Source organism: Mobula hypostoma, chromosome 21, assembly GCF_963921235.1.
Source record: "Mobula hypostoma chromosome 21, sMobHyp1.1, whole genome shotgun sequence".
Taxonomy (NCBI): domain Eukaryota; kingdom Metazoa; phylum Chordata; class Chondrichthyes; order Myliobatiformes; family Myliobatidae; genus Mobula; species Mobula hypostoma.
In genome coordinates this window covers 15,913,100-15,929,049 of record NC_086117.1, presented here as the reverse complement: position 1 = coordinate 15,929,049, position 15,950 = coordinate 15,913,100, and the positions used below count along the sequence as shown (strand labels likewise).

Here is a 15,950-nt window from a genome sequence, read left to right as displayed (position 1 = left end):
AAGGAAGAAGCAAGCATGATGATTCCCCTGACTGATCTTTGGTTCTAGGCATTCCACAGTCACAAAATAAGGGGCCAGCCAATGAGGATTTAGATTAGATTAATGTTCTTCACCCAGAATGTAATGAGTTATTGGAATTCTCTACCCAAGGGAGCTGTGGGGGCTTAATTGCTGAGTTATAATCAAAGCAGAGATTGATATCTTTTTGGATATTAAAAGATACTTCAGTAATATGGAGTTAATGCAGTAAACAGGCACCAAGATAAAATTAGACCTAATGTTACCAATCAGGGAGCAGGACAAAGGGGCAAATAGTCAACTCTGTATCTACTTCTTGCATTCTTATTTTCAGATAGGAAAGCCATTTCTCATTATAACATGATTTATAAACTACAGTAATACACACTTTTAGTTAACGTTGCAAGTTACTGCAGCTCACTATCAATCCTATCTCAGGGAAAGAAAACTCAGTAGCTTCTGTATTAGTCCACTGTTTCTTTATTATTTCTAACACCAACTGTAACTAATAGAGAAATCAATTCAATTTATTCTGGAAATCATGGTGTAGTTTACATCTCCATTAAAGAGCAACTTGCATAATCAATAAGGCAATGGATGATAACTATATAATCAATGAAGAAAGGGGAAAAAAGCAAAACTATAGAATAGCAGTTCAAGAAGTCTAGAAAATAAAATATTGCCAGTGAACTAGCATTATTGATTTATAGGATACATGTTTACAGGCTGCAATTCTTAGCCATGTAAATTTACAGAAGTATGACAATAAAGCTGTAAATAAATTAAAACTCTATCAGAATGCAGAATTGCAAACACCCTCACAAAATATCCATGTCTCTATTAGAAAGTTAAGGCACTGTGATGCTGAAGGGAAATAACAATGTAAACTATCGAATGCACAGCTTTCTGCACATCACAGATCAATCTTTGAGATGCAGAAAGATTTGACAGGAAAACTAAAAGGAGAAAGGTTATAAGTGAAATGAAACTAGAACAACACTGCATCACTGTTCTCTCAACTGATTTTGTCCTTGAAATCTTTGGGATAACAACACATTTGATTTGTAATCCTTTTATGATAAATGTTGGCATTTCGACCAGATCAAATAATTTCTAACAGCTGCAATGTTAATTGACTACCCTGAAGGGAAAATGAAACTGCGCGAGAGGTAAATGCACTACAGATTGACGGCATCAGGGAGCCCCTCATATAAACAAACAGTAGGTGTTTTAGCATATTTCATCATCAATTGCTAAAAAGGTTTCAAAAATCTGGTCCTCAAGGGAGCAAAAACTTATAATCAATAAAACTCATACAAACTTGTATAGAAAACTTCTTAAAAATAAGTAATTCTGTTAAAAAGATAAAGTATAAGACAGAATTGGAAGCCTGACATATAACAATAGAAAATATTTCAGGATTGTACACTCTGAGCTTGAACTTTTTGGGTTGTTAATGAGTTTATTCATTTGTAGGCCTTTCTTCCTTTTTGCACAAATATAAATGATATTCCAATTTCTAAATTTCACTTATGTCGTACCAGTACTGTATGCCAAGGTTAAAAGATCCGTGTTAATCAAAATGAAAATTAGCAACGTTAACCATGACTGATGACGTGCTGTGCAACTATACAACAAATTTTTTGAAGTAATTTTATGGATAATCAAACAAACAAGCAAAATATAGTTTGTTTCTGGTCTGTAACATACTACAACAGCATATCAGCATAGTCGTTAGCACAACACTTTACAGCAGGGGTCCCCAACCTTTTTTGCCCTGCGGACTGGTTTAATATTGACAATATTTTTGTGGACTGGCCAACCAGTTGGGGGGGGGGGATGTTCAAGTAGGGTTAAACTCACCTCAACATGTCTTTTACATCAGGGGTCCCCAACCTTTTTTGCATTGCGGACCGGCCGACCCGGGGGGGGGGGGAGGCGTAGGGTTGCCAACGGACAAGAGTAGCAGTCAAATACGGGCCACTTGGGTTTACCCCAGGAAAGACTACCATGACCATGAAGTCTTGCGCGGGCACCTGCGTCCACATGCATGACGTGCGCATGTGCGTACGTGCCGACTCCCCCCCCCCGTAAATCGGTTTTGTCTTCATCTTCCCGACTATACTGTACATACATTATTTCCACTTTATATATGCCGTGTATTTACCATGTCATTCCTGCTTTTACTATATGTTAGTGTTATTTTCAGTTTTATGTGTTATTTGGTATGATTTGGTAGGTTATTTTTTGGGTCTGGGAACTCTCAAAGTTTTCCCCATATAAATTAATGGTAATTGCTTCTTCACTTCACGCCATTTCGGCATGAAAGGTTTCATACAAACACTCTACCTTAGCGGGGGAAATACGGGACAAACCAATTTAGCCCAATATACGGGATGTCCCGGCAATTACGGGACAGTTGGCAACCCTATGTTCAAGTTCAACAGTGCGTGACAGGGAGTGAGGAAAAGTACAGCTGACTCCTATCGTTTCCTCATGGCCCGGTAGCACATGCTTTGCGGCTCAGTGGTTGGGGACCACTGCTTTACAGTACCAACATTCTGGGTTAATTTCCCTCCACTGCCTGTAAGGAGCTTATACGTTCTCCCTGTGGCCTAGTGGGTTTCCTCTGGGTGCCCCGGTTTCCTCCCACACTCCAACGATGTACTGGTTTTAATTGGTCATTGTAAATTGTCCCATGATTAGGTTAGGATTAAATCAGGGAATTGCTGGATGGCATGGCTCAAAGAGCCAGAAAGGCCAATTCCACACTGTATCACAATAAATAAATAAGCTTTTATTGCTCCTTTATTGGCAACTGTACCTCTAAATCTGCTGGACTCTTTAATTCTCTTCCCAATGTTTCCTTCCCACCTCTTTCAAAATGCTCTTCAATATCCACCTCTTTGATCAAGCTATTGGTCACTTGCCCCAATAGCACCCTGAGAGTCCTGACGAAGGGTCTCAGCCCGAAACATTGACTGTACCTCGTCCTAGAGATGCTGCCTGGCCTGCTGCGTTCACCAGCAACTTTTATGTGTGTTGCTTGAAATTCCAGCATCTGCAGATTTCCTCGTGTTTGAGCACCCAATATTGGTTAATGTCAAATTTTTCTCTGACTAAATTCCCCTGGGCCCGTGGTGTAGTGGTATCAGCAATGGACTTCAAGGCAGGTGGTCCTGAGTTCAAATCCAGCTGAGTCCCAACCTGGGAAGCAACAGTTTCTGTGTGGAAGAAAGACCTGGCAATCTACTTCCGTATCTTGGCATGAGACGACAACTACTCTGTGGCACTCAACAACAACAAAAAACTCTGAAGCACTTCAAGTTTGACAATGTTACAGTTGAAGTATAAATACATATTCTTGAACATTTCTTCAATCTTTCACATAGTCCATGTGTTCTCCTATATAATACACATCTTTCAGTCAATTTTGCCTCATTTATTGCCCTGAAAAAGATTAGTATGGTGGAGAAAGTTTTGCAGCCTTCAAGTTAATAAAACATCTTTGCTGAAGAGCCTAGGATGGCAAGTTTCTTGGTGCTTTCAGAATACTCAAAGTAGTTAATTTTAATTATTTTGCTCTTGGAGAGAACGAGGCATGACTATTGCCAGGGTACTTTGTAAGATAATTGTTATAATTGATATTTTTCCTTTGCTATTTACAACTCACTGCATTTATTCATTTCCTTCCATCATTTTAATTACTGTAAGGAGATAAATCGACATTGACTGCATCCTCCAATTTATTATTCGTACAACGTATCTAGAAGTATTGTGCTCCATGTATGCACAGCCCATATATGATTCACCTCAGAACCTCTGTGGAAGTCATCTATGGCCCCAAGGGGCTGTTTAAGAAGCTCTATGAACCTATTGCCCTACAGACGATATCCACCATTTATAGTTCTTAAATTATAGCCCAAAGCAAGGTCTCAGCATTCTCAGTACTGTGCCAACCAAGTGATGTCTACAACGTGTTTCTTTACTGGCCAAGCACATTTAATACGTAGCAATTTATCCAGGAACTAAACAGTAGTCAGTTCAGCCCCATTAAACTCAGGCCACATGGTTACAGCACATTAAATTCCAAATGATCCTATTTACAGGGTTAATCTGCAAGGTCTAAAACAAATATCAGCAGCTGAGCTTTTCATCTGACGGCTAGAAAATCAATTATCTTGATTAAATAATCATGATGGATTTATCTCATCACTTCATCTTATATGAGGGAATCCAGAATTGTTCTTGCATTGGAAAAATATGCTATTTTGATGGAACAGTTAATAAAACATGAATAGCTACTGTGCTTAATTTCATCGTGAATCATCAAAAATTCAACTAAAATCTTTGGATTTCACAAGTTAGCCAACTTCTTAAATGTAACATTCAGATTACTGTATGTGTCTTTATGTGGACATTAATCAAGTTGAGATACAAGGAGCAATATAATTAAAACTGTCAAATGGAAATGTCAAACAATTCACTCTCTCTTTAAGTTCTTGGATTCTATGAATACAAATACATGTCAATTTTAAGAACATAACTTACAATGATGCAAAAATGACTCTAATCTAATGTTTGAAAATAACCATAAGACCACAAGACAATAAGGAGCAGAGTTAGCCACCTCCACCATTCCATCATGACTGATTTATTATCACTCTCAACTCCATTCTCCTGCCTTCTCCCTGTAACCTTTGACACCTTTACTAATCAAGAACCCATCAACCCTCTTTTTAAATATATCCAATGACTTGGCCTCCACAGCTGTCTGTGGCAACGAATTCCACAGATTCACCACCCTTTGGCTTAAGAAGTTCCTCCTCATCTCTGTTCTAAATAGATGTCCCTCTATTTTGAGTCTGTGCCCTCTGGTCCCAGACTCCCTCACTATAGGAAATATCCTCTCCATGTCCACTTTATCTAGGCGTTACAACATTAGATAGGTTTCAATGAGATCTCCCCGCATTCTTCAGAACTCCAGAGCAAGATTGTTTTTAAGGAACTAAAATTTTATTACAAAACTGATAATCAAATTATTGACTCAGCCTGTTCAAAATTTTGTGTGGTCTAAACGATAACATGATCTAACAATTATGGTTCAACTGCAATGAAAGCGCTGACTTAATTCCTACTGGATGGACAAAGCTAACACTTGATAAATAAATGACAGTAGCAATTTGGGTCATTCACAATGCTTTTAAGTCAAGGTGCATTTGTACAGTGATATGATTGGTGCTGGCACTCGCGGCTGCTGAAATTCATTACATGAATTGGCCAGATCAATGATAATTTTGAAGTTCAATGCCTTCAAGCACATTTTGCACCTCATTTACACTCAGCCTAATTCAGAAAATTGAAATATATCAGTTCTTGCTGCTGAAACATCTCCTTGCACAGCAGAATGTGTACACTAATGGGTGGAAAAGAGATGGATATAGATTGATTGGACGCATTCCTGTGATCCACTAGAAGGTTTGCGGCTGTAACTAATACTTTTGCATGGCTTGTCCTTCAATGGGCCTGCTATACTCCTGACTGAGTTTGGCAAACTCTTTATGAAATTAGTAAATGCTAAGGTTACTGCAACACTGGCACTTTAACAAACTAGGCTCAAAAAATTAACTTGCAATATGATACCTTAAAGTGGCTTAAGAGATTTTTCCCAAAATATACTTCATTCATTAAATATACAGTTAAACAATCACAACATAGCATTATTTTCATCCTCTGCAGCAGGCATATTCTTACATTCACTTTCAATATTTGCAATACGTCAATATATCATTAAATGTTCATTCCCAAATATTCCATTTGTAAACCTTTTGAGAGTTAGTGTCTAATGCAAAAGAACTACTAATTCTGGCTTTACCCACAGAATATTTGATGCTGCTGTACCAAACTTCAGTGCATCGCTCTTGGTTTTTAGCCCCACACCGAGGAATATGGTAGACAGAAGCGTCTGCCTGCAACATCTGCCTGGACTGGAAGACCAACATACAGGTAAACTGAAGTACATCCTTAACAAGTCAATGATCTTCCAGGAGTAGTCAATGTTTGTCTCAGTATGTATCTCTGGGAATGGCCCATAAAGCACAGAGACCCTCGTACACAACTGCCTGGGACAAACTGTATCCTTTTCCAAACTTCTTTGACAAATCCACAGTCCATAAGGAGGCGGATGACCATCTCAAAATGCACAGCAGCCACCTCGCAAGTAGAGTGCAGTGGTTTTGACATGGTCAATCTGATGGGGGGGGGTGGGAGGGAACACTTGCTGAGATTTAAAGTTATCCAATCGCATCATGAGTAGTTCACATGTAGTATAAGTGGGTTTACAACATAGAGCATTATAGCATAGGAACAGGCCCTTCAGCCCACAATGTTTGTACCTACCATGAAGCCGATTCATACTAACCCCATTTGCCTACACACAGTCTATAGCTCTCCATTTCCTGCCTGTCTAAATGCCTCTTAAACGTTGTCATTATAGAAGCATAGAAAACCCTACAGCACAATACAGGCCCTTTGGCCCATAAAGCTGTGTCGAACATGTCCTTACCTTAGAACTACCTCGGTTCGCCCATAGCCCTCTATTTTTCTAAGCTCCATGTATCCATCCAGGAGTCTCTTAAAAGACTCTATTGTTTCCACCTCCACCGCCGCCGCTGGCAGCCCATTCCACACAGTAACCACTCTCTGCCTAAAAAACTTAACCCTGACATCCCCTCTGTACCTACGTCCAATCACCTTAAAACTATGCCCTCTTGTGCTAGCCATTTCAGTCCAAGGAAAAAGCTTTTGACTATTCACACGATCAATGCCTCTCATTATCTCTATCAGGTCACCTCTCATCCTCCGTCACTCCAAGGAGAAAAGGCCGAGTTCACTCAACCTATTCTCACAAGGCATGCTCCCCAATCCAGACAACATCCTTGTAAATCTCCTCTGCACCCTTTCTATGGTTTCAACATCCTTCCTGTAGTGAGGCGACCAGAACTGAGCACAATACTCAAAGTGGGGTCTGACCAGGGTCCTATATAGCTGCAACATTACTTCTCGGCTCTTAAACTCAATCCCACGATTGATGAAGGCCAATGCACCGTATGCTTTCTGAACCACAGAGTCAACCTGCGTAGCAGCTCTGAGTGTCCCATGGTCTCGGACCCCAAGATCCCTCTAATCCTCCACACTGCCAAGTGTCTTACCATTAATACTATATTCTGCCATCATATTTGACCTACCAAAATGAACCACCTCACACTTATCTGGGTTAAACTCCATCTCTCACTTCTCAGCTCAATTCTGCATCCTATCAGTGTCCCACTGTAACCTCTGACACCCTCCACACTATCCACAACACCCTCAACCTTTGTGTCATCAGCAAATTTACTAACTTATCCCTCTACTTCCTCATCCAGGTCATTTATAAAAATCACAAAGAGTAGGAGTCCCAGAACAGATCCCTAGGCACACCACTGGTCACCGGCCTCCACGCAGAATATGAACCGTCTATAACTACCATAAGACCATAAGACAAAGGAGCAGAAGTAGGCCGTTCGGCCCATCGAGTCTGCTCCGCCATTTTATCATGAGCTGATCCATTTTCTCCTATTTAGTCCCACTCCCCTGCCTTCTCACCATAACCTTTGATGCCCTGGCTACTCAGATACCTATCAATCTCTGCCTTAAATACACCCAATGACTTGGCCTTCACTGCTGCCCATGGCAACAAATTCCATAGATTCACCACCCTCTGACTAAAAAAATTTCTTCACATTTCTGTTCTGAAAGGGCGCCCTTCAATCCTTAAGTCATGCCCTCTCGTACTAGACTCCCCCATCATGGGAAACAACTTTGCCACATCCACTCTGTCCATGCCTTTTAACATTCCAAATGTTTCTATGAGGTCTCCCCTCATTCTTCTAAACTCCAAGGAATACAGTCCAAGAGCGGACAAACGTTCCTCATATGTTAACCCTCTCATTCCCGGAATCATTCTAGTGAATCTTCTCTGTACCCTCTCCAACGTCAGCACATCCTTTCTTAAATAAGGAGACCAAAACTGCCCACAGTACTCCAAGTGAGGTCTCACCAGTGCCTTATAGAGCCTCAACATCACATCCCTGCTCCTATACTCTATTCCTCCAGAAATGAATGCCAACATTGCATTCGCCTTCTTCACTACCGACTCAACCTGGAGGGTAACTTTAAGGGTATCCTGTACGAGGACTCCCAAGTCCCGTTGCATCTCAGAACTTTGAATTCTTTCCCCATTTAAATAATAGTCTACCCGTTTATTTTTTCTGCCAAAGTGCATAACCATACACTTTCCAACATTGTACTTCATTTGCCACTTCTCTGCCCATTCTTCCAATCTATCCAAGTCTCTCTGCAGACTCTCCGTTTCCTCAGCACTACCGGCCCCTCCACCTATCTTCGTATAGTCAGCAAACTTAGCCACAAAGCCATCTATTCCGTAATCGAAATCATTGATGTACAATGTAAAAAGAAGTGGCCCCAACACTGATCCCTGCGGAACACCACTGGTAACCGGCAGCCAACCAGAATAGGATCCCTTTATTCCCACTCTCTGTTTCCTGCCAATCAGCCAACGCTCCATCCACATATGTAACTTTCCCGTAATTCCATGGGCTCTTATCTTGTTAAGTAGCCTCATGTGTGGCACCTTGTCAAAGGCCTTCTGAAAATCCAAATATACAACATCCACTGCGTCTCCCTTGTCTAGCCTACTGGTAATTTCCTCAAAAAATTGTAATAGGTTTGTCAGGCAGGATTTTCCTTTAAGGAATCCATGCTGAGTTCTGCCTATCTTGTCATATGCCTCCAGGTACTCTGTAACGTCATCCGTGACAATCGACTCCAACAACTTCCCAACCACGGATGCCTTCTGTGGGCAAGCCAGTTCTGGATCCACAAAGCAATATCCCCTTGGATCCCATGCTTCCTTAATTTCTCAATAAGCCTTGCATGGGGTACCTCATCAAATGCCTTGCTGAATTCCATTTACACTACATCTACGGCTCAACCTTCATCAATGTGTTTAGTCACATCCTCAAAAAATTCAATCAGGCTCATAAGGCATGACTTGCCTTTGACAAAGCCATGCTGACTATTCCTAATCATATCATGCCTCTCCAATTGTTCATAAATCCTGCATCTCAGGATCTTCCCTATCAACTTACCAACCACTGAAGTAAGACTCACTGGTCTATAAATTCCTGGGCTATCTCTACTCACTTTCTTGAGTAAGAGAACAACATCCACAACCCTCCAATCCTCTGGAACCTCTCCCATCCTCATTGATGATGCAAAGATCATCACTAGAGGCTCAGCAATCCCCTCCCTCACTTCCTACAGTAGCCTAGGGTACATCTCATCCGGTCCCAATGACTTATCCAACTTGATGATTTCCAAAAGCTCCAGCACATCCTCTTCCTTAATATCTACATGCTCAAGCTTTTCAGTCCACTGCAAGTCATCCCTACAATTGCCAAGATCCTTTTCCATGGTCCTATAGATGCTGCTTGGCCTGCTGCGTTCACCAGCAACTTTGATGTATGTTGCCTGACTATACCTAATATCCCTACCACTAACGGAAGGCTCACCGGCCTATAATGTCCTGGTTTGTCTCTATTGCCCTTCTTAAACAGAGAAACATGTTGGTGATTCTGTAGTCTTCTGGGACTTCACTTGTGAACTTCTCTTGAATGCACTCAAATTTCAATTGTCAATCACTTGTTCTTATCAAAATTAAATCCATTTGGTTGGAATGCATCTTAAGACTATATTATACTATGGCTCTTCCTCAGAATGGTTAAAACATTCTGGATAATAATGCAACACACACAAAATGCTGGAAGAACTCAGCAGGTCAGGCAGCATCTATGGAAATAAATAAACAGTCAACATTCCAGGCCAAGACCCTTCTTCAGGACTGAAAAGGAAGGGACAAAACACCAGAATAAAAAGGTGGGGGCATAAAAAGACAAAGGAACTCAGCAGATCAGGCAGCATCTACGGAAATAAACAAACAGTCAACATTCCAGGCCAAGACTCTTCTTCAGGACTGAAAAGGAAGGGACAAAACACCAGAATAAAAAGGTGGGGGGCATAAAAAGACAGAGGAACTCAGCAGATCAGGGAGCATCTATGGAAATGAATAAACAGGTGGGATTCCTAAGCTGTTTTGTGAACAGGCAAGACAAGAGTTATAAATGGTGAAAGAAATTCTAAGCAACGGACTACTGACATTCAATAAAATATAATCAAATGTCTTATCAATATTTATCGAAGATTTAAAAAAGGATAATTATAGTATTGTCCTGAAGTTTGTGGAAAGTTCTACATCTTTCTGTGTCATAATCAAGATATTTTGCAAAACTTCAAAAATGATTTTAAAGGTTATTCCAAGAGCTACAATTTATGCTTGTTAGTTAGAGCTCCATTAGAAATACTTTTAACTATGACCTGATAGCTTTGGAAAACTTCAAGAATCAATTTCATACTAGTTTTGTTCATTATAGGTTATCCACTAATTAGAAGCAATGCAAAATGATTCAGGCTTCTGGGATTCAGAGGAAACCCTACCAGTACTGAAGTGAATGCTGTCTTGCCAAAGGGACATGCTTTAAAACTGAACCAATGGAACTCAGTATTGAAGCATTCCTTTAACTTAGTACCTAATGTACAAAATTATTTTAAAATACATTTTAAGGCAATATTTCCCAGCAAATTATAATTATGTCTTTTCTTTCAAGAAAAATCCTAGATTACGAACTCTACAATTTATGGTAAATTGAATTCCTGATTCTTTAAAGTCTGTTGTTCACTGCGCCTTGATAAATTTGGTGGTATGCATGAAAGTATCTGTGCAAGTATTTTTCTCCCTCTCCTATGGAGAGTATAATAAATTCCTGGGACAAGAATGAATCATGCAAATGTCCTGGAAGCTTACCATATATCTCACCAACATATATCAAAGTTTTCTGTTTTAATTTGATCTATTCAACCTGATATTCTGTAGAAACCCAAACAATTCAATCAAAAATGGCACAAGGAAGGCTTATGCCAATAGAACAATAAGGATGGCTAAATAATGGGGTTATAATTCAATGCTGAATAATTCTACATTTCATGGAAACATAAACATCCCTTGAAGGTAGCTTGCAACACAAGTACTTACTGAGGTGGCAGAGCAAGGGTGGTAGGTTGAACTTTTGGTCTACGTTTTGCAGATACACCCATCTGCATAGCTGATCTTTTCAGGGACTGCTGGTTTAACAGACCAGAAGCCAGACCAGCATGATATTGGAGCTAAGAAAATAAAAGAGGAAATGAAGCAATGTCAGTTTAAAATAAAACACAGAACATTTTGCCGTATCTTCTTAATGCAAATATTTAATATTCAACAACTGTAACATGATGACAAAGGGGTGTCAGAAAATGATAACACTAAATAAAATGCAGATGAACAGGTACCTTCTAAAAATGAATAAAAGTTGAAATGAATCTCATGTGCTTCTATTAGCATCCCAATATCATATGATACCTGGTACTCCAGAGTTTTAGAAATGTTCTAACAGATGAGAAGATAGTAAGTGTAATCATCACCATTTAAGAAAAAAGGACAAGAAAAAAAAAGGAAGTAAAGACCACAAACACAGGGGACTCTGCAGATGCTAGAAATCCAGAGCAACAAACATAAAATGCTGAAGGAACTCAGCAGGTCAGGCATTCTTCTCCACAAGTAAAGACCAATTAGCCTGACATCAGAAGTAGGGAAAATACTGGAATCTATTATTACTGAAGTAGTAGCAGTGCATTTCAGGAAAAAAAAACAGGATATGATATTCTGTGGAGTGATGAAAAGGGCAAAAATCAATAGAATTTTTGAGGTAGTAAACAGCAAAACAGGGAAAAGGAGACCATCTTGTGAGTTATATATACTCAGTGACCACTTTATTAAGTATAGGAGTGTACCTAATAAAGTGGGCACAGGAGTAGAACCTGGTGTGGTCTGCTGCTGGAGTTCATGCACTTCAAGGTATGACTTGTTGTGCATTCACAGATGTTCTTCTGTACACCACTATTGTAACACGTGGTTATTTGAGTTACTGTCGCCTTCCTCTGAGCTTCAACCATTCTCCTCTGACCTTTCACTAATAAGGCATTTTCACCCACAAAACTGATGCTAATCGGACTTTTTTTTTGTTATCGCACCATTCTCTGTAAATTCTAGAGAATGTTGTCTTTGAAAATCCTAAGAGGTCAGCAGTTTCTGAGATACTCAAACCACGAATGGCTGATTAGATACTTGCATAAATGAGCAGCTGTACAGATGTTAATAAAGTGGCCACTGAGTGTGTCTGACTGTGGTTTTACATATGTTTTATGGACAGAAAACCGATTAGCAATAAACAGCTTATATTTGGGTTAGGAAGCTGTGACGGATGCAGGAAGACTGGTACCCCATTTGTTTGCATTCTATATTATAATAATTCGGATGAGAAATTCAAGTATATTATATTCCACTTCTCTGACAATAAAAAAAGTTTGGTGGCAGTGTGGGACAACCAGAGCATGCAGAAAATCTTCAAGGGTTAAGTAAATAGGCAAGTTCAGGACAAGTGGCATTTATTACAGAAAAGTGCAGTGGATGTTGAGAATCTGGAACTTTGCCCATGATGTGACAGAACCAAATCCCACTGTGACCTTCAAAAGGAAACAGTTAGATGATGACAAAAAGTTTGCAAGGCTAAAAAGAAGGAATTGTGGGAGGAGGAGGGTGGAACCAGCGAGTTGCTATGATAGAGAGCCTACATGTACATGATGGCCAAAATGGTCTCCTGCTGTTCTATAACTATTATATACTCTAATTCTCTGACTGTACAACTGCTGGCGACAAAATATGCAGCCCGCTTAAGCAGAAGTGAAAATGTGGGGAATTAGAGGAGAGGTCATAAGACCATAAAATATGGGAGCAGAATTAGGCCATTTGGCTTATCGAGTCTGCTCCACCATTCAATCATGGCTGATCCTTTTTTCCCCTCCTCAATTCCATTCCCTGGCCTTCTCCCCATAACCTTTGATGTCATGTCCTATCGATCTCTGCCTTAAATACACCCAACGACCAGGCCTCCACAACCGCATGTGGTAACAAACTCCACAAGTTCACCATCTTCCGGCTAAAGAAATTTCCAAGATCTTAAGGCTCTGCTCGGCATTTGATGGACAGCAATGCAGACATGGGACATCTGCAGGCCCCAAGCTGGGATGTCTGAAGTATGCTGGGCCAACAAACCAGTGTGTGTGTGTGTGAAGGCTGGTGACTCCTCAAGGGTCAGCGAGGTGTCAGTGGGTTCTGAAGTCGGAGCTCCAATACAAGCAGGTTTTGATGTACATGTGATAAATAAATTTGAATCTTGAATCTTGTTCAGTGCAAAGAAAATGCAGCAATTGGAAGTGGTGGAACAGGACACAATTTGTTAATCATGAATCAATCACGAAGTGCAATACAGATTAGAAAGATAATCATGTCTCCCAAATAAAAGAACAAAACAAGTAGTATAATAAATACTTTTCAACCATGCTCTGATTCAATGGCTGAACATCTGTACTTCTCCGCCTAATCACACTATTCCTTATGGTTCAAGAATCTCTCAAAAACCGACTTTTGTATACTCAGTAGCTAGGTATTCATACCCTTTCGGGTTTAAGAACATTAAAAGTTCTGCAACTTTCAATTGAGGAAATCTCTTCTCAAGTCAGTCCTATTTCTGTGTGATCATGTCTCAATCTCCCAAATGCCAAAAAGAAAATGTTCATTCTATTCAATCTCCCAAAAAAAAACAAACTTCTATGAAAAAAATAAATCTACATCTTCGCTATGGGGACATGATCGATTTCAGCTTCTGGAATATGAAGAAACAAACAGGATGCCAGAAGATCTCAGCAGGTCAGGCAGCATCTGTAAACAGTCAATATTTTGCATCAGAACTAAATAATAGAGGGGAGAGCCAGTGAAATAGACAGTCTTCTCTTTACATCTCAGTCCTAAAGTAGGGTATCAATCTGAAACATTTGGTATACCTCCTCCTCACTAGGTGCTGCCTGACCTGCTGAGGGAAGGGTTAGAGTGAGCTCAGAGTAGGTTAAGAGGTTGGCACATCATGGGCCAAATGGCCTGTACCATGCTGTTCCATGTTCCTCCAGCAGCTTATCATTTCTGCACACCCCCCCCCCCCCAGCAGAATTCCTTCACCATAGGCCACAGTGGCAGATCATTATCACCTTCTCAAAGATAATTAGGCACGGTCAACATTCTGACCTTACCTTACAAGCCATGAATAAATAATAAAAATATTCAACCACTAAACTGTGCTCATTCAATAGGATCACAATGCGATGGACTTAAGACTGTCAACTTAGTGACCCTGTACAGTAATACAGTTCGGCCCTGCTGGTTTTATTCATTGATAATCCAAATTGCTAATTGTTCACTGCCATCCTGAGTGGTTGCTCTCTACTTTGAACAGTCATGGGCCAAGGATTCCCAAAGCTAGTAAAGGTACTTCATTTCCTAAAGAGGGTTTGAACATATCTTTTAATCTGTTTGTAAGATAAGCTCTTTCTATGTCAGAGCTCAGAAACAAAAACTAAAAATGCTGAAGTCGCTTTGCAAATTAAGAAGCATCTGTTGAAAGGGAAGCAGAATTAACATTTCAGATCAGAGAGCCATCATTTGACGATCTACAGGCGCTGCCTGATGCGATGAAGATTTTGCTGCATTTTCTACATTTATTTCAAATTTCAAGCATTTGCAGTTTTCAGATTTTCATTTACTTGGAATAAAGTATCTGTTTTGGCTGTTGGGCATGTGAACGACATGGTCTGCCAAACAGAGTTAAATGTATGTAACTGAGCCTCAGTGCTAGGTGTGTTGGCCTCAGATAGGACACTAACACTGGTTCGCTTATTCTAGTGAACTTGGAGGATTCTGCAGAGAAGCTATGGTATTATGTTTCCAATGCCTAAAGATACCAGATGTACACAATCCAAATCTCAGGCGCTTTTAGGAAGACATGAATAACTGGTGCTTTATAGACCACAAAAAATATTCAACAGGTTGCATATGCTCTGCCCAAGCCCGATCTCAGTAGATCCCTGCTCTGAAAAGTGAAAAAGGAATTAAATAAAAAGGGCAGTGGAAGAGTAGCTACTCTCAGAATTACCTGGGCATCCATTCTCGGGTTAGTTCATCTTCGTACCATTTCTCGGCAACATTATCCACAGCATGTAGATCGATGAAGTTTTCTCTAACTTTCTACTACCAGTCCACTTCATTGATATCAAGCCACATGCATCATCTCTGGAATGCCACAATTTTCTCCATGCAACACCAAGATCATTTTGACTCCTCCAAACAACCCACATGATCTTTAATATTGCCCCTGTTCAATTTCCTTCATAGTGATCAGCTCAGATTGCAGTAAATTATTTGCATTTGTTATATCCATTCCACCTAATCCAACTGAAGCACAGACTATTTCTATCTCCTTAATATTTCGTTATTTACAAATGATGCAGAAGGATATTTAGTCCTTCCAATCTCTCGTAGATTTTTCTCCATAATTATTATCTCCCTACCCATACAAGGAGCTAATTAACCTAACAACCTGCAAAATTTTAAGATGCAAAAGGAAACTGGATCTCATGCAGTCTTTGGGAGAATATGCAAGCTCCACATAGACAGCATGAGAGACCATAAAATAAAGGAGCAGAGTTAAACCATTTGGTCATCAAGTCTGCTTCTTGTTGATAAATAAATCACGAATGATTTATTTTCCCTCTCAGCCCATTCTCCTGACTTCCCTCCATAATCTTAGACATCTTTACTAATCAAGAAC

General features: G+C 40.0%; 1 protein-coding gene across 1 annotated transcript in view; it reads right to left on the bottom strand.

Moving 5' to 3' along the window:
- The window catches only part of med27 (mediator complex subunit 27), a 281,574-nt gene that overhangs the window by 140,885 nt on the left and 124,739 nt on the right, over positions 1–15,950 (bottom strand). Inside the window, exon 3 of the mRNA XM_063073488.1 lies at positions 11,228–11,358. Coding sequence (XP_062929558.1) covers positions 11,228–11,358 — 131 coding nt within the window. The remainder of the gene's footprint in view (positions 1–11,227; positions 11,359–15,950) is intronic.